This window comes from Salvelinus namaycush, chromosome 11 (assembly GCF_016432855.1).
Source record: "Salvelinus namaycush isolate Seneca chromosome 11, SaNama_1.0, whole genome shotgun sequence".
In the NCBI taxonomy this organism is placed as follows: domain Eukaryota; kingdom Metazoa; phylum Chordata; class Actinopteri; order Salmoniformes; family Salmonidae; genus Salvelinus; species Salvelinus namaycush.
This window is the reverse complement of record NC_052317.1, coordinates 33,359,325-33,384,347: the sequence shown is the minus strand read 5'-3', so window position 1 is coordinate 33,384,347 and position 25,023 is coordinate 33,359,325. Positions and strand designations below refer to the sequence as shown.

Below are 25,023 nucleotides of genomic sequence, written 5' to 3'. Positions count from 1 at the left end.
AATTAACTGTTTTGCTGCCAGACAAGGCACCGTTTGTCACCGTTATAGTGCAATTAATGTATTGGTTAGTGTTGTGGCATTGCTGGCATGCATCCATCCCACTTTAGTTTTTTTTCCTCCACCAATATTTACATGCTCAAATCGCCACTGCCTCTCAGGCTGTTGACCTGATTCAGATTGGGTTAAAGTAGTGGAATAAGGTGTTGGGTTTTAATGAGTATGGTTAGTTGGTAGGGTAATTAAAAATGTATATTATTTTTTTCTGGTCCCCCTTGCACATTTTGTATTACAAAGTGTAATGGGGCGGCAGGTAGACTAGTGGTTAGAGCATTGTGCCAGTAACCAAAAGGTTGTTGGATCGAATCCCCAAGCTGACAAGGTCAAATCTGTCATTCTGGCCCTGAACAAGGCAGTTTACCCATTGTTCCCCGGTAGGCCGTCATTGTAAATAAGAACTTGTTCTTCAGGATTGACTTGCCTAGTTAAATAAAACATTGTTCAGTTGGAGGCGGTAATGTAACGTATTGGATGCAAACCTCCGTTAAACCTCACCGAAGAAGAAGTTTAGGGTAAACCTTTGTCGTCATTTCCGTTATCCATCTTTCCAGACTTCTTTTTTTTACCAAACAATGCTGCTTGCCAGTTTCGATAAGCTGTACAGTAGTAGAAACGATTCTGTTATAAACATTTCCCAGAAGCACTAGCACTACATATTCGCTTTTGTATAACAGCAGTGATTGTATTTGAAGAACAATGTCTAACACTGTTTCTTTCAGTACACAAATAGCTGCAATCATGGATGTGCTATCAAAGGCAGCAGTTGCAGAAATAACCAAACTTGTAGACGAGGGCACCGTCGTGCTACGGCTTGAAATGTGTCGGAAAGAAAATGAGATGGAAGGCCTTCAAAATAGTTTACAGCTGATGGAAAGAGAATTGAGGAAAGCTCAAAGAGAAGCAGCAATACGAGTGACAAATGACAGGCAACATGCTGAGGAACGTCAGGTTGGGAGTGGGACTCCACAAAAAGGTAAGAGTATGTGCTTATAGCAACGCGGGTAAATTTACATACACTAGCGTTGCTTTCCATTGTATCCATAAAAAGGATGCCAGCTGATTCATGATTTTGACTGCCTGAGAAACACTGCCCGTCTGTCTCTCGTCCCGACTCGTTCATTACAATGGGACAGCTGGAGATAGAATGTTTCCATATTCAAAATGTTGCAAATGTCGGTGAGACAGACAAATCTCCGCTGTTGAAATCTAAATGTTAGTCTAAAAGAAATGTGAGATCATGTCTAGATGCTTTTTATAGTGGAGATTACGTTTATAAATTGCCTGGCTAGGTTGATGAGGCAGTGGATTGCACAGTCAGATGGAACAGAGTAAATAGGCATTTTAATGTCATTGATTTAGCTGGTGGTAACTTGTGTAATAGACACAGGTGGAATGCGGTTTTAATCATTAAGCATTCAGGATTAGACCCACCCGTTGTATAAGTAGAACATAAAACAATTTGACAAATAGTTGCACCCATGAGTTTTATTGACTAATGTCAATAAAAGGTCCGCCAAAGCTGATTAAAAAATGAATTGATATTAATGCTGTAAGTACAGGAATTGTTTTCTCACTGGGAAATGAATATCCAACTAGTCAGTGAAAACTGTAGTTGTGAGCTTGTTAAAGTATTAGACACTATGTCCTGGGATTTCCTATGATCTTCTATGTAGAAAAACCCCTTAGCATCTAACAACTTGTGTAGCTTGTGAAAAATGTTACGTGTGTGTTGGTGAGAGTCTAAGCTTTTCATAGATAGCTTTTAATAGTTTGTAGCTCAAACCATTCATATTCTACACAAACTTAAGGATCTGCCCTTGTCTCACAAACACCACTCTAGCTCAGCCCCTGTTAATCACAGACTAATGGTTGGTAACTACGTATGATATCTGGTATCTATGCAGAAGAACTGTAAGAATCCAATGGTACAGCCCAGTAGTCTGTAGCTGAAACACACAATGTTTAAAAGGGGTTAAAGTCCAAAAAGCATCACGTTACGGTAGGACTCATTGGGTTAAACAGGTCTGTTGTAACTTCTGGCTTCCCACAGATACAATTGAAAGCAAGGTTAGTATATGTAATATATATATATTTATGGCATTTAGAAGACTCTTTTATCCAAAGCAGCTTAGTCATGCATGCATATATTTTTTTGCATGGGTGTCCGGGAATCGAACCCACTACCCTGAAGTTACAAGCACAATGTACCAACTGAGCTACAAAGGACCACACCCCTTGTTGTAAATACACCCGAGGCGTGTTGACATTTGGTGCTATCAAGTCAGGTTATTTTGCATTGTTCAAGGTGTTGTTCTATTGCTTATTTGACTTTACAATTACTATACTTCCAGGTGATGAAGAGAACCAAAAAGCCCAAGCCATGCCTGTAGAGAACCCAGTAGAGAGCTTCAATGAGCTGCAGCGGTCTGGACACCTTGAAGAGGCGAGGGGTGGACTGGAGTTTCTGGTGAAAGCAGAGCAGGTGGAAGAACATGTAGCCCAGGGAACCATAGAAGATCAAGGAATCACAGAAAGTGTGGACTTTAGAATGGATGAGAGAGATAGTCAGCTGTGGTCCTCTGTTACACAAGGACTAAGTGGGAATAATTCTGGCCACCCAGATGGGTCTTACTCTACAGGGAGATGCTTACAGATGTTCTCATCTCAGGCAGATCAATATCCCACTCCCATCCCATCCCATCCTTCCTGTATGTCTTTGTCCATTGTAGGGAAACCACTAGATGACATAGTCAGCACTGTCCCAGTGAAAGTGGAGCCTGAGAGGCATCCTGTGTATCATGACAATGCCATGTCTGAGTCCATACATGTTGTAGCTGAGCAGGGGCAGTACAGAGATACTCTGCATCCTGTTGTGAGGGAGGGCTTGATTTTACATCCCAGACTGCAGCAGCCAGGACCTTCTTCACAAGGGCTCTTGAGAGCAACTGAGAGCACATCAGAGTCACACTCACACAACCAAGAGCATATTCTTAATAAGAACAGATTGAAAACAAAGAGGATGGTAAATGTTTGGAGAGCTGTACCAAACCAAAAAGTGTTCATCTGCTCATTGTGTGGAAAGAGCTTCCACCGCCATTGTCAACTGGAAGCACACCAACACTCTCATGCTGGAGTCAAGCCATACAGATGTCTTGAGTGTGGGAAAAGTTTTACTCAGAAACAAAGACTTAAGTCACATCAGAGTGTTCACACGGGTGAAAGGCCTTTCAGTTGCAGACTCTGTGGCAAGAGGTTTGCAAGGCAGGACAACTGCCAAACACATGAGCGATTTCACAGTGGACAAAAGCCATTTAGTTGTGTGCTGTGTGGTAAAAGTTTCACAGTTCTCTGTAACCTCAAACTACATCAAAAACATCAATGTAAGTAAATTTGCCAATGTCTGAATGTAAGATTGCATGTTCCGTGTTTTCCTCAGCATTGTACACTTAATGAACTGTTCAACTGTACTGAGATTAGGTTTACAATCAAGTATTTCAAGATGTCATCCAATGATTTTTAAATAGTGATATTCCAAGTATAAATACAGTAAAGTACACCACAAACTAAAGGGTAAGACATTTTTACTTGTGCTTTGTCATGTCTTACCTGGACCACCAATTGAGATATGCCTTTAGATTTATATTTTTATTTCACCTTTATTTAACCAGGTAGGCTAGTTGAGAACAAGTTCTCATTTACAACTGCGACCTGGCCAAGATAAAGCAAAGCAGTACGACACAAACAACAACACAGAGTTACACATGGAATAAACAAACATACAGTCAAGTATGTAGTTACACATATATAAGTATATATATATGTAAGTATGTAGTGTGTATGTATGTATGTATATACACACACACACAACTATTTAGTATACATAGTTAAGTAAATCAGGTGTAAATGAGGTGAAAAGGAGACTGGAGTACCACTTTAAAATGTTGAACCTTTTTTAATGTGATTTATCTTTGCCTCATCAAGAGAGCAACAGCTGCATGCTAGCTTATATTGCTTTGTGCATATTCTCTTGTATTTATGATTCATTTCCGTAGCACGTCCAATAGTGTTACTTTGTTGCATGATCGTAGCAGCAGTTCGAGTTAGTACATTTTGAGGTTAAAATAAAGTTTACATTTGATTGCATTGTAAAAATTGTAACATTTCTACAAGGAGTTTGCAGTGCAATGCAACGAAATGTGAAACTGTCAATCAACCACTATATTTGTTTACGGATAGTTGAATTGTTGTTCGACTGCCAGCTTGGCTTACTGGATGTGCAGAGCCTTTTGTAACATAAGTTGCATGATTAACGTTACTGCTTGAGGATGTTGTACCCTGTTGGTTTTGACATGACTGATAATAATAGCCTAATTGTTTCTTCCCGTTGTAACTAGGTGTCCACTGTCCCAAGTGCGACTGTCAGAAAGATGCTTCAACATTTGTTTTGGCCCAGAGGCTGAGACTTGCTGCTCCAGGCCCGGTTTAAGGTTAAGCTCATCGTTAGATCCTTCGTAAGAGCATCGTTAAATCTCTGAACTGTTTGCCTTACCCAGAGCTGCCAACTCTAACGCATTGGCCGTGAGACACGCATTTGAGCCTCTTCTCACGCATCGAAAAGTACTGGTTTTATTTTTCAAATTAGTCATTTTCAACTGTGCTCCAAATGTTATTAAATTGCAGGTGCTCCGATTTCAAAACCATCACAAGCGGAACCTTTATCATTATTGGCCTGTCTTGCCACGGCACTGTGAACTGCGGCACATTAAAGCATATGATTGGTCTAGTTATGTAATGGATCAAGATGATTGGATGCGCGTTTTAAAGAAAAAACACTCAAGATTAATGTGGTGCTGAATGGAGAGAGAGAACGTTCTCCGGAGTTTATAAAACTGTAAAAAAAGCAACACGGTAGTGCTGTTTTATGTACAATGCTGTCAACAAAATTAGTTTGCTGTTACTCCCATCTCTATTGCAGAATACAGCCTTTTGACAGCATGTACTAAAGTTGATTTAATCCACACTTGCATTAGTCCCCTCGTTTGGTGATTGGCATTTAGGCTGTGACATCGAAAAGGCAGCAGATGGAGACCGACAGTATATTTTAGCATGAAAGTTTGGTAGGGTGACCTGATTCTAGGGGGGAAATAAATATAACAATTATTTGGTTGGAGTGTAGGGTCGTCTAAAGGGCATTTTATTATCTATTTACTTTATTTACCAGGTCAGTGGAACAATTCTCATTCTTAACAATGGGCTAAAATATAGGGTAATTGATATACTTGTCACCAAGAACACTACTATTATTCCCCACACTTGTTTTATTATTCCGCTTCATCACAATTTTGCCAGTGTAATCACATATTTGAAATCTGATATGCCTAATTGTCTTTCAAAATGAATTATAGGAGGCTGTATTTTTTCAGCCATTCATAACCCAGGCCCTGCATGTCCCCAGGCACCCTCATTTGTTGACTTCTGTGATCGAAAAAGCCTTGGTTTCATGCATGTCAACATCAGAAGCCTCCTCCCTAAGTTTGTTTTACTCACTGCTTTGGCACACTCTGCCAACCCTGATGTCCTTGCCGTGTCTGAATCCTGGCTTAGGAAGGCCACCAAAAATTCAGAGATTTCCATACCCAACTATAACATTTTCCGTCAAGATAGAACTGCCAAAGGCGGAGGAGTTGCAATCTACTGCAGAGATAGCCTGCAAAGTAATGTCATACTTTCCAGGTCCATACCCAAACAGTTCGAACTTCTAATTTTAAAAATGAATCTCTCCAGAAATAAGTCTCTCACTGTTGCCGCCTGCTACCGACCCCCCTCAGCTCCCAGCTGTGCCCTGGACACCATTTGTGAATTGATCGCCCCCCATCTAACTTCAGAGTTTGTTCTGTTAGGTGACCTAAACTGGGATATGCTTAACACCCCGGCAGTCCTACAATCTAAGCTCGATGCCCTCAATCTCACACAAATCATCAAGGAACCCACCAGGTACAACCCTAAATCCGTAAACATGGGCACCCTCATAGACATTATCCTGACCAACTTGCCCTCCAAATACACCTCTGCTGTCTTCAATCAGGATCTCAGCGATCACTGCCTCATTGCCTGTATCCGCTACGGGTCCGCGGTCAAACGACCACCCCTCATCACTGTCAAACGCTCCCTAAAACACTTCTGCGAGCAGGCCTTTCTAATTGACCTGGCCCGGGTATCCTGGAAGGATATTGACCTCATCCCGTCAGTTGAGGATGCCTGGTCATTCTTTAAAAGTAACTTCCTCACCATCTTAGATAAGCATGCCCCGTTCCAAAAATGCAGAACTAAGAACAGATATAGCCCTTGGTTCACTCCAGACCTGACTGCCCTCGACCAGCACAAAAACATCCTGTGGCGGACTGCAATAGCATCGAATAGTCCCCGCGATATGCAACTGTTCAGGGAAGTCAGGAACCAATACATGCAATCAGTCAGGAAAGCAAAGGCTAGCTTTTTCAAGCAGAAATTTGCATCCTGTAGCTCTAACTCCAAAAAGTTCTGGGACACTGTAAAGTCCATGGAGAACAAGAGCACCTCCTCCCAGCAGCCCACTGCACTGAGGCTAGGTAACACGGTCACCACCAATAAATCCATGATAATCGAAAACTTCAACAAGCATTTCTCAACGGCTGGCTGGCCATGCCTTCCACCTGGCTACTCCAACCTCGGCCAACAGCCCCCCCCCCCCCCCCCCCCCACAGCTACTCCTTTACTCAAATCCAGATAGCAGATGTTCTGAAAGAGCTGCAAAACCTGGACCCATACAAATCAGCTGGGCTTGACAATCTAGACCCTCTATTTCTGAAACTATCCGCCGCCATTGTTGCAACCCCTATTACCAGCCTGTTCAACCTCTCTTTCATATCGTCTGAGATCCCCGAGGATTGGAAAGCTGCCGCGGTCATCCCCCTCTTCAAAGGGGGAGACACCCTGGACCCAAACTGTTACAGACCTATATCCATCCTGCCCTGCCTATCTAAGGTCTTCGAAAGCCAAGTTAATAAACAGATCACTGACCATCTCGAATCCCACCGTACCTTCTCCACTGTGCAATCCGGTTTCCGAGCCGGTCACGGGTGCACCTCAGCCACGCTCAAGGTACTAAATGATATCATAACCGCCATCGATAAAAGACAGTACTGTGCAGCCGTCTTCATCGACCTGGCCAAGGCTTTCAACTCTGTCAATCACCATATTCTTATCGGCAGACTCAGTAGCCTCGGTTTTTCTGATGACTGCCTTGCCTGGTTCACCAACTACTTTGCAGACAGAGTTCAGTGTGTCAAATCGGAGGGCATGTTGTCCGGTCCTCTGGCAGTCTCTATGGGGGTACCACAGGGTTCAATTCTCGGGCCGTCTCTTTTCTCTGTATATATCAATGATGTTGCTCTTGCTGCGGGCGATTCCCTGATCCACCTCTACGCAGACGACACCATTCTGTATACTTCTGGCCCTTCCTTGGACACTGTGCTATCTAACCTCCAAACGAGCTTCAATGCCATACAACACTCCTTCCGTGGCCTCCAACTGCTCTTAAATGCTAGTAAAACCAAATGCATGCTTTTCAACCGTTCGCTGCCTGCACCCGCCCGCCCGACTAGCATCACCACCCTGGACGATTCCGACCTAGAATATGTGGACATCTATAAATACCTAGGTGTCTGGCTAGACTGTAAACTCTCCTTCCAGACTCATATTAAACATCTCCAATCCAAAATCAAATCAAGAATCGGCTTTCTATTTCGCAACAAAGCCTCCTCCACTCACGCCGCCAAACTTACTCTAATAAAACTGACTATCCTACCGATCCTCGACTTCGGCGATGTCATCTACAAAATAGCTTCCAATACTCTACTCAGCAAACTAGATGCAGTTTATCATAGTGCCATCCGTTTTGTTACTAAAACACCTTATACCACCCACCACTGCGACCTGTATGCTCTAGTCGGTTGGCCCTCGCTACATATTCGTCGCCAGACCCACTGGCTCCAGGTCATCTATAAGTCCATGCTAGGTAAAGCTCCGCCTTATCTCAGTTCACTGGTCACGATAACAACACCCACCCGTAGCATGCTCTCCAGCAGGTATATCTCACTGATCATCCCAAAAGCCAACACCTCATTTGGCCGCCTTTCCTTCCAGTTCTCTGCTGCCTGTGACTAGAACGAATTGCAAAAATCGCTGAAGTTGGAGACTTTTATTTCCCTCACCAACTTTAAACATCTGCTATCTGAGCAGCTAACCGATCGCTGCAGCTGTACATAGTCCATCTGTAAACAGCCCACCCAATTTACCTACCTCATCCCCTTACTGTTTTTATTTATTTACTTTTCTGCTCTTTTGCACACCAGTATCTCTACTTGCACATTGATCATCTGATGATTTATCACTCCAGTGTTAATCTGCTAAATTGTAATTATTCGCTCTTATTGCCTATTTATTGCCTACCTCCTCATGCCTTTTGCACACAATGTATATAGACTCATTTTTTTCCTACTGTGTTATTGACTTGTTTATTGTTTACTCCATGTGTAACTGTGTTGTTGTCTGTTCACTCTGCTATGCTTTATCTTGGCCAGGTCGCAGTTGTAAATGAGAACTTGTTCTCAACTAGCCTACCTGGTTAAATAAAGGTGAAATATTGTAATTTTTTTTACAGTTTTGAATAAGTCATACAGATGAAATGCTCCAGGTCTCTCATATAATATTTTGACGTGTGTATTGTGCACGTTAGGCAGAGATGATTGGGGGACTCACACCTCATAAACGTATATTTTGTCTATGCAGAGTAAAATTATGGCAAGGATCTACAACTAGTAGGCATAAACCACCTGAATATTGATATTCATTAGATTTTTCTTGAACGTTGGATGATTTTGAGAAATATATTGTTATAACCAGAACATTTTCAAACATCCAGCACTTGGGAAACATCGATCAGGGGTGGCCAACCCTCCTGGAGAGCAAGCAGGATTTTTTCCCATCCCTATTTTAAAGAGTTCACCCAAAATACAAAATGTTTGTGTCCTTACCTTGAAAGCAGTCTATGTACAAGGAAACTGCAATCTATGATTTGGTTACCCACTGTCATCAACCATTAATATAACTATTTCCTGTGCAGGGCCTTGGTGCAGTGGTTACACTCTCCGGCACACGTCGCCTACAACTTTCCACCTGAGACCAGGGTTTAATCCCTGCTTCCAAACTTCCCACTGTTTTTCCCAATTTCATTACTGGCTGAAAAAAGTGTCAAACCACCCAAAAAACATGTTTCAAAAAAATATTAGGGGGGGTGCTAGTGACCGGCAACATGTGAAGACGCGTCTTCTTGGTGCTCCGATCCAGGGCAAACAATTTACTATTAATACTTGACCAACACCTCCCACCGTGTTCATTTTGTAACATTTAATTTGGAATCGAACCCAATTTACTACTCTGACTTTTTTGGAGTGAAAAATTTGGCCTTTTAATCGTTAAAATGTCTAGACAAGGTGGAGGTGGAAAGTTAAGTTCCTAGGCGTACACATCACAGACAAACTGAAATGGTCCACCCACACTGACAGTGTGGTGAAGAAGGCGCAACAGCACCTCTTCAACCTCAGGAGGCTGAATAAATCGAGAGCATCCTGTCGGGCTGTATCACAGCCTGGTACGGCAACTGCACAGCCTTCAACCGCAAGGCTCTCCAGAGGGCGGTGCGGTCTGCACAACGCATCACCGGGGGCAAACTACCTGCCCTCCATGACACCTACAGCACCCGATGTCACAGGAAGGCCAAAAAGATCAGCAAGGACAACCACTCGAGCCACTGCCTGTTCACACCGCTATAATCCAGAAGGCGAGGTCAGTACAGTTGCATCAAAGCTGGGACTGAGAGAGAGCTGTTTTTCAATCTCAAGGCTATCAGACTGTTAAATAGCCATCACTAACTCAGTGAGGCTGCTGCCTACACTGAGACCCAATCACTGGACACTTTAATAAATGGATCACTAGTCACTTTAAATAATGCCACTTTAATAATGTTACATATCTTACATAACTCATATCACATGTATATACTGTAATTTATACCATCTACTGCACCTTGCCTATGCCGCTCGGACATCTCTCATCCATATACTTATATGTACATATTCTCATTCACCCCTTTAGATTTGTGTGTATTGGGTAGTTGTTGGGGAATTGTTAGATAATACTGCACTGTTGGAACTAGAAGCACAAGCATTTCGCTACACTCGCATTAACATCTGCTAACCATGTGTTTGTGACCAATAAAATTTGATTTGATTTGACAACGGCCGAGAGTAGTAGAGATATACCAGTACAGAGGGATAGGCCAAAAAGTAAAATAAGTTTCAGTAAGATTGGATTTTTAGCATTTATAGCAATGGTTATTAATTGTACTGCAGGGATGGATCAGAAGTCTCAGAAAATTGAGGTTGTGGTGGCATCTGCAGAGAGGTATTTGGGTGTACGAGACTTAGAGTTACAGGATGTTAAGTGGCAATGTCCCATCCTTTCAGGGTGTAGTAGGGGGGGGTGTTAATTTTATTTTATATAATTTTGAAATTGGTGAGTATAGTGTTAGATGGTAGGGTATTTGTTTAGTACATTTTTATTTTTCAAAGTATAAGGGAGTTGTACTCCAGTCTAGTAGGTGTCGGAAATGCAACAAATTGGATGCCAACCGCCGTTAAACCTCATAGAAGAAGACAACAACGGCCGCGGGCCACAAAGGAGCAGGCCTCTGCTGAAGCCTCGGGCTCACCTGACACGGACTCTGATCCCCCCTGACATAGCCATGGTAATGGCGGCTATCATTGAATCTGAACAGGCTGTGCTGGCTAAGGTGGAGTCATTATCCACTGATCTATCCGCACAAATAGCTATTTTCGCCACCGAGGTCAACATAAAGATTGACCGCGTTAATGAAGACTTGGCGAGACATGACACCCGTCTGAATTTTTTTATTTCACCTTTATTTAACCAGGTAGGCTAGTTGAGAACAAGTTCTCATTTGCAACTGCGACCTGGCCAATATAAAGCATAGCAGTTCGACACATACAACAACACAGAGTTACACATGGAATAAACAAAACATACAGTAGAAAAAAAGAAAACAAAAAGTCTATATACAGTGTGTGCAAATGAGGTAAGATAAGGGAGTAAAGGCAATAAATAGGCCATGGTGGCGAAGTAATTACAATATAGCAATTAAACACTGGAATGGTAGATGTGCAGAAGATGAATGTGCAAGTAGAGATACTGGGGTGCAAAGGAGCAAGATAAATAAAAACAGTATGGGGATGAGGTAGATAGATGTGCTGTTTACAGATGGCTATGTACAGGTGCAGTGATCTGTGAGCTGCTCTGACAGCTGGTGCTTAAAGCTAGTGAGGGAGATATGAGTATCCAGCTTCAGTGATTTTTGCAGTTCGTTCCAGTCATTGGCAGCAGAGAACTGGAAGGAAAGGCGGCCAAAGGAGGAATTGGCTTTGGGGGTGACCAGTGAGATATACCTGCTGGAGCACGTGCTACGAGTGGGTGCTGCTATGGTGACCAGTGAGCTGAGATAAGGCGGGGCTTTACCTAGAAGAGACTTGTAGATGACCTGGAGCCAGTGGGTTTGGCGACGAGTATGAACCGAGGGCCAGCCAACGAGAGTGTACAGGTCGCAATGGTGGGTAGTATATGGGGCTTTGGTGACAAAACGGATGGCACTGTGATAGACTGCATCCAATTTGTTGAGTAGATTGTTGGAGGCTATTTTATAAATGACAACGCCGAAGTCGAGGATCGGTAGGATGGTCAGTTTTACGAGGGTATGTTTGGCAGCATGAGTGAAGGATGCTTTGTTGCGAAATAGGAAGCCGATTCTAGATTTAATTTTTGATTGGAGATGCTTAATGTGAGTCTGGAAGGAGAGTTTATAGTCTAACCAGACACCTAGGTATTTGTAGTTATCCACATATTCTAAGTCAGAGCCGTCCAGAGTAGTGATGCTGGACAGGCGGGCAGGTGCGGGCAGTGATCGGTTGAAGAGCATGCATTTAGTTGCATTTCGGAGCAGTTGGAGGCCACGGAAAGAGTGTATGGCATTGAAGCTCGTCTGTAGGTTTGTTAACACAGTGTCCAAAGAACTGCCAGAAGTTTACAGAATGGTGTCGTCTGCGTAGAGGTGGATCAGAGAATCACCAGCAGCAAGAGAGACATCATTGATGTATACAGAGAAGAGAGTCGGCCCGAGAATTGAGCCCTGTGGCACCCCCATAGAGACTGCCAGAGGTCCGGACAACAGGCCCTCCGATTTGACACACTGAACTCTATCAGAGAAGTAGTTGGTAAACCAGGTCAGGCAAATCATTTGAGGAACCAAGGCTGTCGAGTCTGCCAATAAGAATGTGGTGATTGACAGTCGAAAGCCTTGGCCAGGTCGATGAATACGGCTGCACAGTACTGTCTCTTATCGATGGCAGTTATGATATCGTTTAGGACCTTGAGCATGGCTGAGATGCACCCATGACCAGCTCTGAAACCAGATTGCATGGAGGAGTAGGTATGGTGGGATTCGAAATGGTCGGTAATCTGTTTGTTAACATGGCTTTTGAAGACCTTAGAAAGGCAGGGTAGATATAGGTCTGTAGCAGTTTGGGTCTAGAGTGTCACCCCCTTTGAAGAGGGGGATGACCGCGGCAGCTTTCCAATCTTTGGAAATCTCAGACGATACGAAAGAGGTTGAACAGGCTAGTGATAGGGGTTGTAACAATTTCGGCAGATAAGTTTAGAAAGAGAGGGTCCAGATTGTCTAGCCCGGCTGATTTGTAGGGGTCCAGATTTTGCAGCTCTTTCAGAACATCAGCTATCTGGATTTGGGTGAAGGAGAAATGGGGGAGGCTTGGGCAAGTTGCTGTGGGGAGTGCAGGGCTGTTGACCGGGGTAGGGGTAGCGAGGTGGAAAGCATGGCCAGCGGTAGAAAAATTCTCAATTATAGTGGATTTATCGGTGGTGACAGTGTTTCCTAGCCTCAGTCCAGTGAGCAGCTGGGAGGAGGTGCTCTTATTCTTCTTTTTTGAGTTTGTGCTACAGGATGCAAATTTCTGCTTGAAAAAGCTAGCCTTAGCTTTCCTAACTGCCTGTGTATATTGGTTCCTAACTTCCCTGAAAATGTGCATATCACGGGGGCTATTTGATGCTAATGCAGAACGCCACAGGATTTTTTTGTACTGGTCAAGGGCAGTCAAGTCTGGAGAGAACCAAGGGCTATATCTGTTCCTGGTTCTACATTTTTTGAAAGGGGCATGCTTATTGAAGATGGTGAGGAAGGCACTTTTAAAGAATGACCAGGCATCCTCTACTGATGGGATGAGGTCAATATCCTTCCAGGATACCCGGGCCAGGTAGATTAGAAAGGCCTGCTCGCTGAAGTGTTTTAGGGAGCGTTTGACAGTGATGAGGGGTGGTTGTTTGACCGCGGACCCATTATGGATGCAGGTAGTGATCGCTGAGATCTTGGTTGAAAACAGCAGAGGTGTATTTGGAGGGCAAGTTGGTTAGGATGATATCTATGAGGGTGCCCATGTTTACGGATTTAGGGTTGTACCTGGTGGGTTCATTGATAATTTGTGTGAGATTGAGGTCATCAAGCTTAGATTGTAGGATGGCCGGGGTGTTAAGCATGTCTCAGGTTAGGTCACCTAGCAGCACGAGCTCTGAAGATAGATGGGGGGCAATCAGTTCACATATGGTGTCCAGGGCACAGCTGGGGGCAGAGGGTGGTCTATAACAAGCGGCAACGGTGAGCGACTTGTTTCTGGAAAGGTGGATTTTTAGAAGTAGAAGCTCAAATTGTTTGGGTACAGACGTGGATAGTAAGACAGAACTCTGCAGGCTGTCTCTGCAGTAGATTGAAACTCCGCCCCCCTTTGGCAGTTCTATCTTGTCGGAAAATGTTATAGTTAGGGATGGAAATTTCAGGGGTTTTGGTAATGTTCCTGAGCCAGTATTCAGACATGGCTAAGACATCCGGGTTGGCAGTGTGTGATTGGGTAGTGAATAAAACAAACTTAGGGAGAAGGCTTCTAATGTTAACATGCATGAAACCAAGTCTTTTACGGTTACAGAAGTCAACAAATGATAGCGCCTGGGGAATGGGAGTGGAGCTGGGCGCTGTAGGGCCTGGATTAACCTCCACATCACCAGAGGATGAGTAGGATAAGGGTACGGCTAAAGGCTAAAAGAACTGGTCGCCTAGTACGTTCGGAGCAGAGAGTAAAAGGAGCAGATTTCTGGGCACGGTAGAGTAGATTCAAGGCATAATGTACAGACAAAGGTATGGTAGGATGTGAATACAGTGGGTGTAAACCTGTGCATAGAGTGACGATGAAAAAGATATTGTCTCTAGAAATATCATTTAAACCAGGTGATGTCATCGAATGTGTGGTAGGTGGAACTAAAGTGTTAAATAAGGCGTATTGAGCAGGGCTAGAGGCTCTACAGTGAAATAAGGCAATAAATACTAACCAAAACAGCAATGGACAAGGCATATTGACGTTAGTGAGAGGCATGCGCAGCCGAGTCCAGTGAGTGGCTTCTGGCAGCTTGCGTGCCAGGGCTAGCAAGTTAGCAGAAAGGCCTTGGAAGGACGTCGCGATGGATGAACGTCTGTTGTGGCCGCCTCGTGCTATTACGTCGCCAGACGAATCAGCAGGGCTCCGTGTGGTAAACCAGGCCAATTGGCAAAATAGGTATGGTTGCCAAAGAACTTGTCCGATGGGCCTCTTAAGCTAACAGTCCGATGTGCTCTGGACAGCTAGCAGGCTAACGGATGGGCATTCAAGGGACGGCGGAGCCAGTTGAGAAAACCCCCTCGGGCAAATCACGTCGGTGGTCCAGTCATGATGGGTCGGCGGGGGTCCGGGCCAGTTGACAAAATAGGTATTGTAGCACAGGGAGTGGCTGATGGGCTTCTTTGGCTAGCTGAGAGAATAGTCTCGAAGATGGCGCAAATATTTACTCCGACAAAGTGGTGACACTGGAAGAGCAAGTCACCCGGCTATCATCAGATGTTGTCAAACTCACTTGCAAAGTTGAGGACCTCAAGAACAGACAGCGTCAGGGGAATGGTCGCATTTTCGGGGTGAGAGAGGGACTCGAGACAGTAGGCGTAATGCAGCCTACCCTGTCCATAGCTAAACTGCTACAGGAAATGCGATTACGCCCCCACCCTTGACCGTGCGCACAGAAACATACAGTCCATACCGAAGAGTGGAGAGTCGCCCAGACCCATAGTAGTTCAATTCCACTACCTTCAGGAGAAGGATGTCTTCCGTAAGGCAGTGCGAGCGGCTCCCATCACCCACGACGGCTGGAATATTCTCATTTACTCTGACTATACAGCGGCAGTCATGAAGAAGTCAGCCTTCAACGAGGTGAGGGGCTTCTACACCGCTGTCTGGACACCAAGTTTGGCATTCTTTACCCAGCTGTACGGAAGATAACCACTCCCTCCGGCGAGCAGAAGACATTCTTAGACCCAACCAAGGCCAAATAATACATTGTCGTGCACCTACATCCACAGGAGGACAGGCAAAATAATACTAACTAGCCATTGTGGGCTCATACTGTGACCCTGCACTAGCCGTGCTAACGCGACCAAGGACCAACTAGTGAATTCATGTCTTGATTAGAAACCCTGCTGCCAAAAAATGACAATTATTCATCCAGTAACTTAACGTTAAGAATGATGTTATGTATAGGGTGACATGTTCACACAAGTACAATATAGTTTGAATAGTATTGTAATGAAACAGAGGGAGCAGGTCTCGGACCCTCGATCTTCTAGCCCGAAGTCCAGCGCGCTATCGACTACCGCAAAAGCATTTACAATACATGACACAGTTAGCTTTTACCAACTAGATGCGGCTGTACAGCCACCGTGATAGGTGGCGCGGTAATAATTAGCCTAGTCGCTACCAAAGTCTAACCACTGAGCTCTCTTTCCATGCCTTAATAGGATACCCAACTAACATACTGTGAGCATGTTTAATACATAGAAGTTTATACTCCCAAAGGACCATGTATTATCCTTTACTATTTTACTGTTTGTTCCGCCCTGGTGCTTGGTGGCGGATTGCACGGGTTTGCAGGTTGTATAGCCGAGCGAACACTGCAGGACGGGTATTAATTAACAAGCGTTTTCCAGTCAATTTTCGGTGTTCTTGGAGTATGTATGTGAATGTACAGTGGCAAGAAAAAGTATGTGAATCCTTTGGAATTACCTGGACTTCTGCATAAATTGGTCATAAAATCTGATCTTCATCTAGGTCACAACAATAGACAAACACAGTCTGCTTAAACTAATAACACACAAACAATTATACGTTTTCATGTCTTTATTGAACACACTGTGTACACATTCACAGAGCAGGGTGGAAAAAATGTGAACTTTTGGATTTAATAACTGGTTGACGCTCTTTTGGCAGCAATAACCTCAACCAAATGTTTTCTGTAGTTGCGGATCAGACCTGCACAACGGTCAGGAGGAATTTTGGACCATTTCTCTTTACAAAACTGTTTCAGTTCAGCAATATTCTTGGGATGTCTGGTGTGAACTGCTTTCTTGAGGTCATTCCACAGCATCTCAATCGGGTTGAGGTCAGTACTCTGACTGGGCCACAATCCTGACCTCAACCCGATTGAGATGCTGTGGCATGACCTCAAGAAAGCAGTTCATTGCATCCAAGTCTAGACAGATCCAGACCGAAGCCCAACAATGTCATTTCAAAATCAGGTGCAGTAATTAACCAATTTCTAGAATCCTATAATTTGTCTGATCTATGGAAAAGGAGCAATCCCAATGCTAAACAGTAGTCTTTTTTTCCTCCAGTCCAGCACTCATACTCTAGGATTTACTTTTTCCTGCTGGACAATAGAATTCTTTCTTTTGTAACTTAATAGCCAATATCACAGCATCTTTATCTCAGACCATAGCCCTGTCCAGCTAGATATCCGCTTTCCGGACAGTACTGTGTCACAACGCGTGTGACGACTTGACCAACTTCTACTATCCTGTAGTGCGTTTAAAAAAAACAACATAAACTCATATTGATGTCTTTTTACAGATCAACTGCACCCCTGTTCTGTCTCTCTCTACTGTGTGGGAGTCGTTAAAAGCATATCTAAGGGGCCAAATTATTTGACAACAAACAGCGCACCAAAAGCTTATCAGAGCTATCTCAACTCATTCTAGATGTGGACAACAGATATGCCTCTTCTCCGACTCCTGAACTCTACAAAGAGAGACTGCTACACCAATCGGAATTTGACAATCTTTCCACCAAACAAAGGGAGCAGCTTCTGTTTAAGTCGAGGCAAAGATTCTATGAACACGGAGAGAAAGCTGGCAAGTTGTTATCTCACCAGCTTTGACAATCTGCTGCTAGCAGCACCATACCTGAAATCCACATCACCAATGAACTTTCATGGTCCAAACACACCAAGACAGTCGTGAAGAGGACACAACAAAACATTTTTCCCCCTCAGGAGACTGAAAAGATTTGGCATGGGTCCCCAGATCCTCTAAAGGTTCTACAGCTGCACCATCAAGAGCATCCTGACCGGTTGCATCACCGCCTGGTATGGCAACTGCTCGGCATCTGACTGTAAGGCGCTACAGAGGGGTAATGCGTACGGTCCAGTACATCACTGGGGCCAAGATTATTGCCATCCAGGACCTACATAATAGGCGGTGTCAGAGGAAAGACCATAAAATTGCCAGAGACTCTAGTCACCCAAGTTATAGACTGTTTTCTCTGCAACTGCACGGCAAGTGGTACTGGAGCACCAAGTATAGGACCAAAAGGCTTCTCAACAGCTTCTACCCCCCCCCAAGCCATAAGACTGCTGAACAATTAATAAAATCGCCACCGGACTATTTACATTGACAGTGTACTTTTGTACACGGCTGCTACTCGCTGTTTATTATCAATGCATTGTCACTTCACCCCTACCTACATGTACAAATTACCTCAACTAACCTGTACCCCCGCACACTGACTCGGTACCGGTACCCCCTGTATATAGCCTCGTTATTGGAATTCTTATTGTGTTACTTTTTTTATTATTTTTTACTTTAGTCTATTTGGTAAATATTTTCTTAACCAACAGTGCAGTTCAAGAAGAGTTATGGGCTTGTAAGCATTTCACGGGAAGGTCTATACTTGTTGTATTTGATGTAGTGTTACATATTTACCTACAGAATAATACAAATTGCCCCGAGACCACGTTAAATAAATCTGACATTAAGGTAAGATTTGAAAGGATAAAGCTGATGTGAGAGCAGCTCTGCCTTTCTTTCGATCCCATCAGTATCAACACATGTGCCAACGACACACTTAGTGAATGTTTTCTCTGTGGTGTTTTGGGTAACGCAAGTGACTACGATGCAGCGGATACCAGTCCCTACTCTCTGCGGCTCTACATTGCGCCTCATCGTGGAAGGCAAAGTCCCACTGAACTTCTGGTGCGAACACAAAGTGAAAATCAAAGATGTAAACCACTGAGCCGATTTAAGAGCTACCTGGTTTCTAAAGTGTAGTCTCAAAGCTCTCCACTTTTATAAGGGTTTATTCAAACATATATTGATTTTAGGCCTATATTAAATTATGACAACCCCAAATGCTTTATTATATTGATTAAGCTCCACTGTTGGATTTTGATTAAAAGTAACTGTCATTTTATTCAGCTGGCTGAAAACCACTTGTTTGTCACACGCACACATCATGTATCCTGTCATAAACCTTGCACTGTTTTCTCATGGTCACACTAAGCTGAATGACTATTAGGCCTAGTTGATGGGTATTATAACCTACATCAGAATTGGAGGAATACACCATTTACTTGTTGATATAACTTGTCATGTTTCTCATAGCATGTCAAATAGTTTGTCCAGTATGTGTGTGTTTTATATGACTAGCGCTGCTGTTTTGTGCTGGCAGGTTGGGTTCTGTGGGAGCTGGAGCCCTGTGGGTCTGTTGAGGTGAACCAGGCAGTGCAGGCAGGAATTTAAAAGTCAGTTCATTTCAGTATTTGGATTGAAGTCTGACTTAATTATACTGCCTGTATAATTCAGTCTGGGCCTAGAACCGTCCCACTTAGATTCAGGGCTACTCAGAAAACTGATTTTCTCTCTGTAAATGTCCTCCCTTTTGTTGCTATTTTCAACCTATTAAGTTAACCTAACTTACAATTTTTATTTGGTTTCAATCAATCTGCAAATGGTTGTCAATTTACACTCAAGTATGGAAATGTCAGGTATCACATCTCATGCATAACCATGGATTTAAGGATGAGCAACCACATTTTAACCTCTCTGGGATATGTGGGACGCTAGCGTCCCACCTCGCCAACAGCCAGTGAAATTGCAGGGCACCAAATTCAAACAGAAATCTCATAATTAAAATTCCTCAAACATACAAGTATTATACACCATTTTAAAGATAAACTTATTGTTAATCCAGCCACTGTGTCTGATTTCAAAAAGGCTTTACGGCGAAAGCACACCTTGCGATTATGTTAGGTCAGCGCCTAGTCACAGAAAACCATACAGCCATTTTCCAAAGAGGGAGAGGTGTCACAAAAGACAGAAATAGCATTAAAATTAATCACTAACCTTTGATCTTCACCGGATGGCACTCCCAGGACTCCATGTTAGACAATAAATGTGTTTTGTTCGATAAAGTTCATCTTTATGTCCAAAAACCTCATTTGAAATTGGTGTGTTATGTTCAGAAATGCATTGTCTCAAACAAACATCCGGTGAAAGTGCAGAGAGCCACATCAAATTACAGAAATACTCATCATAAACATTGATCTAAGATACAAGTGTTACACAAACGATTATAGATAAACTTCTCCTTAATGCAACCGCTGTGTCAGATTTCAAAAAAACTTTACGGTAAAAGCACACCATGCAATTATGCTACGTCAGCGCCTAGCCACAGAAAAACATACAGCCATTTTTCAACCAAGCAGAGGTGTCACAAAACTCAGAAATAGATTATAAATATTCACTTACCTTTGATGATCTTCATCAAAATGCACTCCCAGTTCCACAATAAATGTTTGTTTTGTTCGATAAAGTCCATCATTTATGTCCAAATACCTCCTTTTTGTTCGCGCATTTAGTTCACAAATCCAAATTCACAAGGCGCAGGCACTTAGTCCAGACAAAGTCAAAACAGTTTCATTACAGTTCGTAGAAACATGTCAAACGATGTATATAATCAATCTTTGGGATGTTTTTATCATAAATCTTTAATAATATTCCAACCGGACAATTCCTTTGTCTTTAGAAATGAAAGGCAACGCAGCTCACTCTCACGGGTGCGCGTGTGACTTCGCTCATGGCATTCTGCCAGACACCTGGTTCAAACAGCTCTTATTCTAAAGACTGTTGACATCTAGTGGAAGCCTTAGGAAGTGCAATCTAACCCCATTTACACTGTATATTGGATAGGCAAAGACGTGAAAACCTACAAACCTCAGATTTCCCACTTCCTGGTTGGATTTTTTCTCAGGGTTTTGCCTGCCATGTGAGTTCTGTTATACTCACAGACATCATTCAAACCGTTTTAGAAACTTGAGTGTTTTCTATCCAAATCTACTAATTATATGCATATTCTAGCTTCTGGGCCTGAGTAGCAGGCAGTTTACTCTGGGCACCTTATTCATCCAAGCTACTCAATACTGCCCCCCAGTCCCAAAGAAGTTTAACTTCTTAGGAGCATTGTCTAGAGATGTTTTGTCATTATTTGTATCAATTCTCAAAACCAATGCGTTTTCTTTTATTAATTGTTTTGGGTTATGAACTTCTGCAGAGAACTGATTGTCTTATTTGTGTTTTCAATTTTATAAGTAGCTGTTTGACTGATTTCACAGAAATATCCACATAAAAGGGCATTTATTAGAAAGTTTATGGTAACCCTTTCTGTCGTCGTTTCCGTTATCAAGCTTTCCGGAAGAGAACTTTTTTTTCACAAACAATGCTTCTAGCCAGCTTCAAGGAACTGTACAATAGAAGAAACGATTCTGTTGTAAAAATTTCACAGAAGCACTACATATTCGTTTTTGTGTAACAACGTTGATTTTATTTTTAAAAACAATGTCTGTTTCTTTCAGTACACAAATAGCTGCCATCATGGACGTGCTAACAAAGTCAGCTGTTGCGGAAATAACCAAACTTGTAGACGAGGGCACTGTAGTTCTACAGCTGGAAATGTGTCGGAAAGAAAATGAGATAGAAGGCCTTCAAAATAGTTTACAGCTGATGGAAAGAGAATTAAGGAAATCTCAAAGGGAAGCAGCAACACGAGTGACAGATGACAGGCAACATGCTGAAGGAATTCAGGTTGGGAGTGGGACTCCACAAAAAGGTGAGAGGCAAGCTTACTCTTAGTGGTACAAGTCAGGTTATGTTGCATTGTTCAGTGTTTTTGTTTTATTGCTTATTTGACTTTATATTTTCTCAAATTACAAACTGTCTACTTCCAGGTGATGAAGAGGACCAGAATTCCCAAACTATGCCCGTAGAGAACCCAGTAGAGAGCTTCAGAGAGCTGCAGCGGTCTGGACACCTTGAAGAGGCGAGGGGTGGACTGGAGTTTCTGGTGAAAGCAGAGCAGGTGGAAGAACATGTAGCCCAGGGAACCATAGAAGATCAAGGAATCACAGAAAGTGTGGACTTTAGAATGGATGAGAGAGATAGTCTTTGGTCCTCTGTTACACAAGGACTAAGTGGGAATAATTCTGGTCACCCAGATGGGTCTTACTCTACAGGGAGATGCTTACAGATGTTCTCATCTCAGGCAGATCAATATCCCGCTCCCATCCCATCCCATCCTTCCTGTAACTCTTTGTCCACTGTAGAGAAACCGCTGCATGACATAGTCAGCACTGTCCCAGTGAAAGTGGAGCCTGAGAGGCATCCTGTGTATCATGACAATGCCATGTCTGAGTCCATACAAGCTGAGCATGGGCAGTACAGAGATACTCTGCATCCTGTTGTGAGGGAGGGCTTGATTTTACAGCCCAGAATGCAGCAGTCAGAACCTTCTTCACAAGGGCTCTTGAGAGCAACTGAGAGCACATCAGAGTCACACTCACACAACCAAGAGCATATTCTTAATAAGAACAGATTGAAAACAAAGAGGATGGTAAATGTTTGGAGAGCTGTACCAAACCAAAAAGTGTTCATCTGCTCATTGTGTGGAAAGAGCTTCCACCGCCATTGTCAACTTGAAGCACACCAGCACTCTCATGCTGAAGTCAAGCCATACAGATGTATTGAGTGTGGGAAAAGTTTTACTCAGAAAAATAGACTTAAGTCACATCAGAGTGTTCACACGGGTGAGAGACCTTTCAGTTGCAGACTCTGTGGCAAGATGTTTACAAGGCAGGACAACTGCCAAAGACATGAGCGATTTCACAGTGGACAAAAGCCATTTAGTTGTGTTCAGTGTGGTAAAAGTTTCACGGTTCTCAGTAACCTCAAACTACATCAAAAACATCAATGTAAATTTGCCAATGTCAGAGTTTAAGATTGCATGTTGTATAGTGTTTTCCTCAGCGTTGTACAGTTAATTAACTTTTTACATATGTTGATTGTTGAGCCGTTCAACTGTACTGAGATTAGCAGGTTTAGGTTTTTTAATTGTCATTGGTTTCTACATTATGAATGAAGTATTAAAGATGTTAATCCTCTTTTTCATGTAATTTTTCTTTTCCTCATCAAGAGAGCAACAGCTCCACTTTTCTACCCATTAACTCAATTATCCATTTTTACTTGGTTTTAATCAATCTACAAAGAGATGTCAATTTACACCCTAGTATGGACATCTCAGGTATCACATATCATGCATAACTATGGGTATTAAGGGTGAGCAAGCAAACGTAATAACTTCTTAGGAGCATTGTCTAGATACTTTTGTATATATAGTGTATGTGGACACTGCTACAAATGAGTGGATTTGGCTATTTCAGCCACACCCGTTGCTGACAGGTGTATGAAATCAAGCACATAGCCATGCAATCTCCATAGACAAACATTGGCAGTAGAATGGCCTTACTGAAGAGTTCAGTGACTTTCAACGTGGCACCGTCATAGAATACCACCTTTCCAACAACTCAGTTCATCAAATTTCTGCCCTGCTAGAGCTGCCCCGGTCAACTGTAAGGGCTGTTACTGTTAAGTGGAAACGTCTAGTAGCAACAACGGCTCAGCCGCAAAGTGGTAGGCCACACAAACTCACAGAACGGGACCACCGAGTGCTGAAGCGCGTAGCGCGTTTAAATTGCCTGTCCTCAGTTGCAATACTGACTACCGAGTTCCAAACTGCCTTTGGAAGCAACATCAGCACAAGAACTGTTCGTTGGGAGCTTCATGAAATGGGTTTCCATGGCCGAGCAGCCGCACACAAGCCTAAGATTACCAGGCACAATGCCAAGCGTCGGCTGGGGTGGAGTGGTGTAAAGCTCGCCGCCATTGGACTCTGGAGCAGGGGAAACGCGTTCTCTGAAGTGATGAATCAAGCTTCACCATCTGGCAGTCCGACAGCCCGAATGCCAAGTGCAAACTATAAAGTTGGGTGGAGGAGGAATAATGGTCTGGTGCTGTTTTTCATGGTTCGGGCTAGGCTCCTTAGTTACAGTGAAGTTAAATCTTAAATCTTACAACGTACAATGATATTCTAGACGATTCTGTGCTTCCAACTTTGTGGCAACCGTTTAGGGAAGGATCTTTCCTGTTTCAGCATGACAATGCCCCTGTTCACAAAGCGAGGTCCATACAGAAATGGTTTGTTGAGATCGGTGTGGAAGAACTTGACTGGCCTGCACAGAGCCCTGACCTCAACTCCATCAAACACCTTTGGGATGAATTGGAATGCTGACTGCGAGCCAGACCTAATCGCCCAACATCAGTGCCCGACATCACTAATGCTCTTGTGACCGAATGGAAGCAAGTCCACGCAGCAATGTTCTAACTGCATGTAGTGGAAAGCCTTCCCAGAAGAGTGGAGGCTGTTATAGCAGCAAAGGGGAACCAACTCCATTTTAATGCCCATGATTTTGGAATGAGATGTTCGACGAGCAGGTGTCCCCATAGTTTTGGTCATGTAGTGTATGTTTTGTCATACTGTATGTTTCTATTCCGTAAACCAATAAGGGCATGTATTAGAACGTTTACGGTAACCCCTTCTGTCCTAATTTACGGACATTAAACAATGCTGCTTGCCAGCTTCGACAAGCTGTACGATAGTAAATACAATTGTTATAAACATTTCACAGAGGCACTAGCACTGCATATTCGTTTTTGTGTAACAACGGTGATTTTATTAGAAGAACAATGTCTAACACTTTCATTCAGTACACAAATAGCTGCAATCATGGATGTGCTATCAAAGGCAGCTTTTGCAGAAATAACCACATTTATGGACGAGGGCACCGTCGTGCTTCGGGTTGAAATGTGTCGGGAAAGAAAAGGAGATAGAAGGCCTTCAAAATAGTTTACAGCTGATGGAAAGAGAACTGAGGAAGGGAAATTCAAGTTGGGAGTGGGACTCTACAAAAAGGTAAGACGCAAACTGACTCTTAGAGCTATGAAGCCAGGTTATTTTGCATTGTTCGAGGTTTTGTTTGATTGCTTATTTGACTTTACAATTACTCTACTTCCAGGTGATGAAGAGAACCAAAAAGCCCAAGCCATGCCTGTAGAGAACCCAGTAGAGAGCTTCAATGAGCTGCAGCGGTCTGGACACCTTGAAGAGGCGAGGGGTGGACTGGAGTTTCTGGTGAAAGCAGAGCAGGTGGAAGAACATGTAGCCCAGAGAACCATAGAAGATCAAGGAATCACAGAAAGTGTGGACTTTA

General features: G+C 43.2%; 2 protein-coding genes across 3 annotated transcripts; both read left to right on the top strand.

The window, feature by feature from the left end:
* The first annotated feature begins 595 nt into the window (after nt 1-595).
* LOC120055625 (oocyte zinc finger protein XlCOF8.4-like) lies at nt 596-9,682 on the top strand. 2 transcript variants are annotated; one of them, XM_039003509.1, is made up of 3 exons: nt 596-1,030; nt 2,409-3,437; nt 9,221-9,682. In XM_039003509.1, exons 1-3 carry the CDS (start codon nt 754-756, stop codon nt 9,469-9,471), a joined length of 1,557 nt encoding a protein of 518 aa, XP_038859437.1. In that variant the 5' UTR covers nt 596-753; the 3' UTR covers nt 9,472-9,682. The 2 variants fall into 2 exon arrangements, with proteins under 2 accessions (XP_038859437.1, XP_038859438.1); XM_039003510.1 differs by lacking the exon at nt 9,221-9,682 and having other exon boundaries at nt 2,409-3,733.
* An 11,452-nt stretch (nt 9,683-21,134) lies between these two features.
* LOC120055624 (zinc finger protein 34-like) lies at nt 21,135-22,857 on the top strand. Its single transcript, XM_039003508.1, has 2 exons — nt 21,135-21,530; nt 21,649-22,857. The coding sequence occupies exons 1-2, from the start codon at nt 21,260-21,262 to the stop codon at nt 22,692-22,694; spliced, it is 1,317 nt and encodes a 438-aa protein (XP_038859436.1). The 5' UTR covers nt 21,135-21,259; the 3' UTR covers nt 22,695-22,857.
* The last annotated feature ends 2,166 nt before the right edge of the window (nt 22,858-25,023 follow it).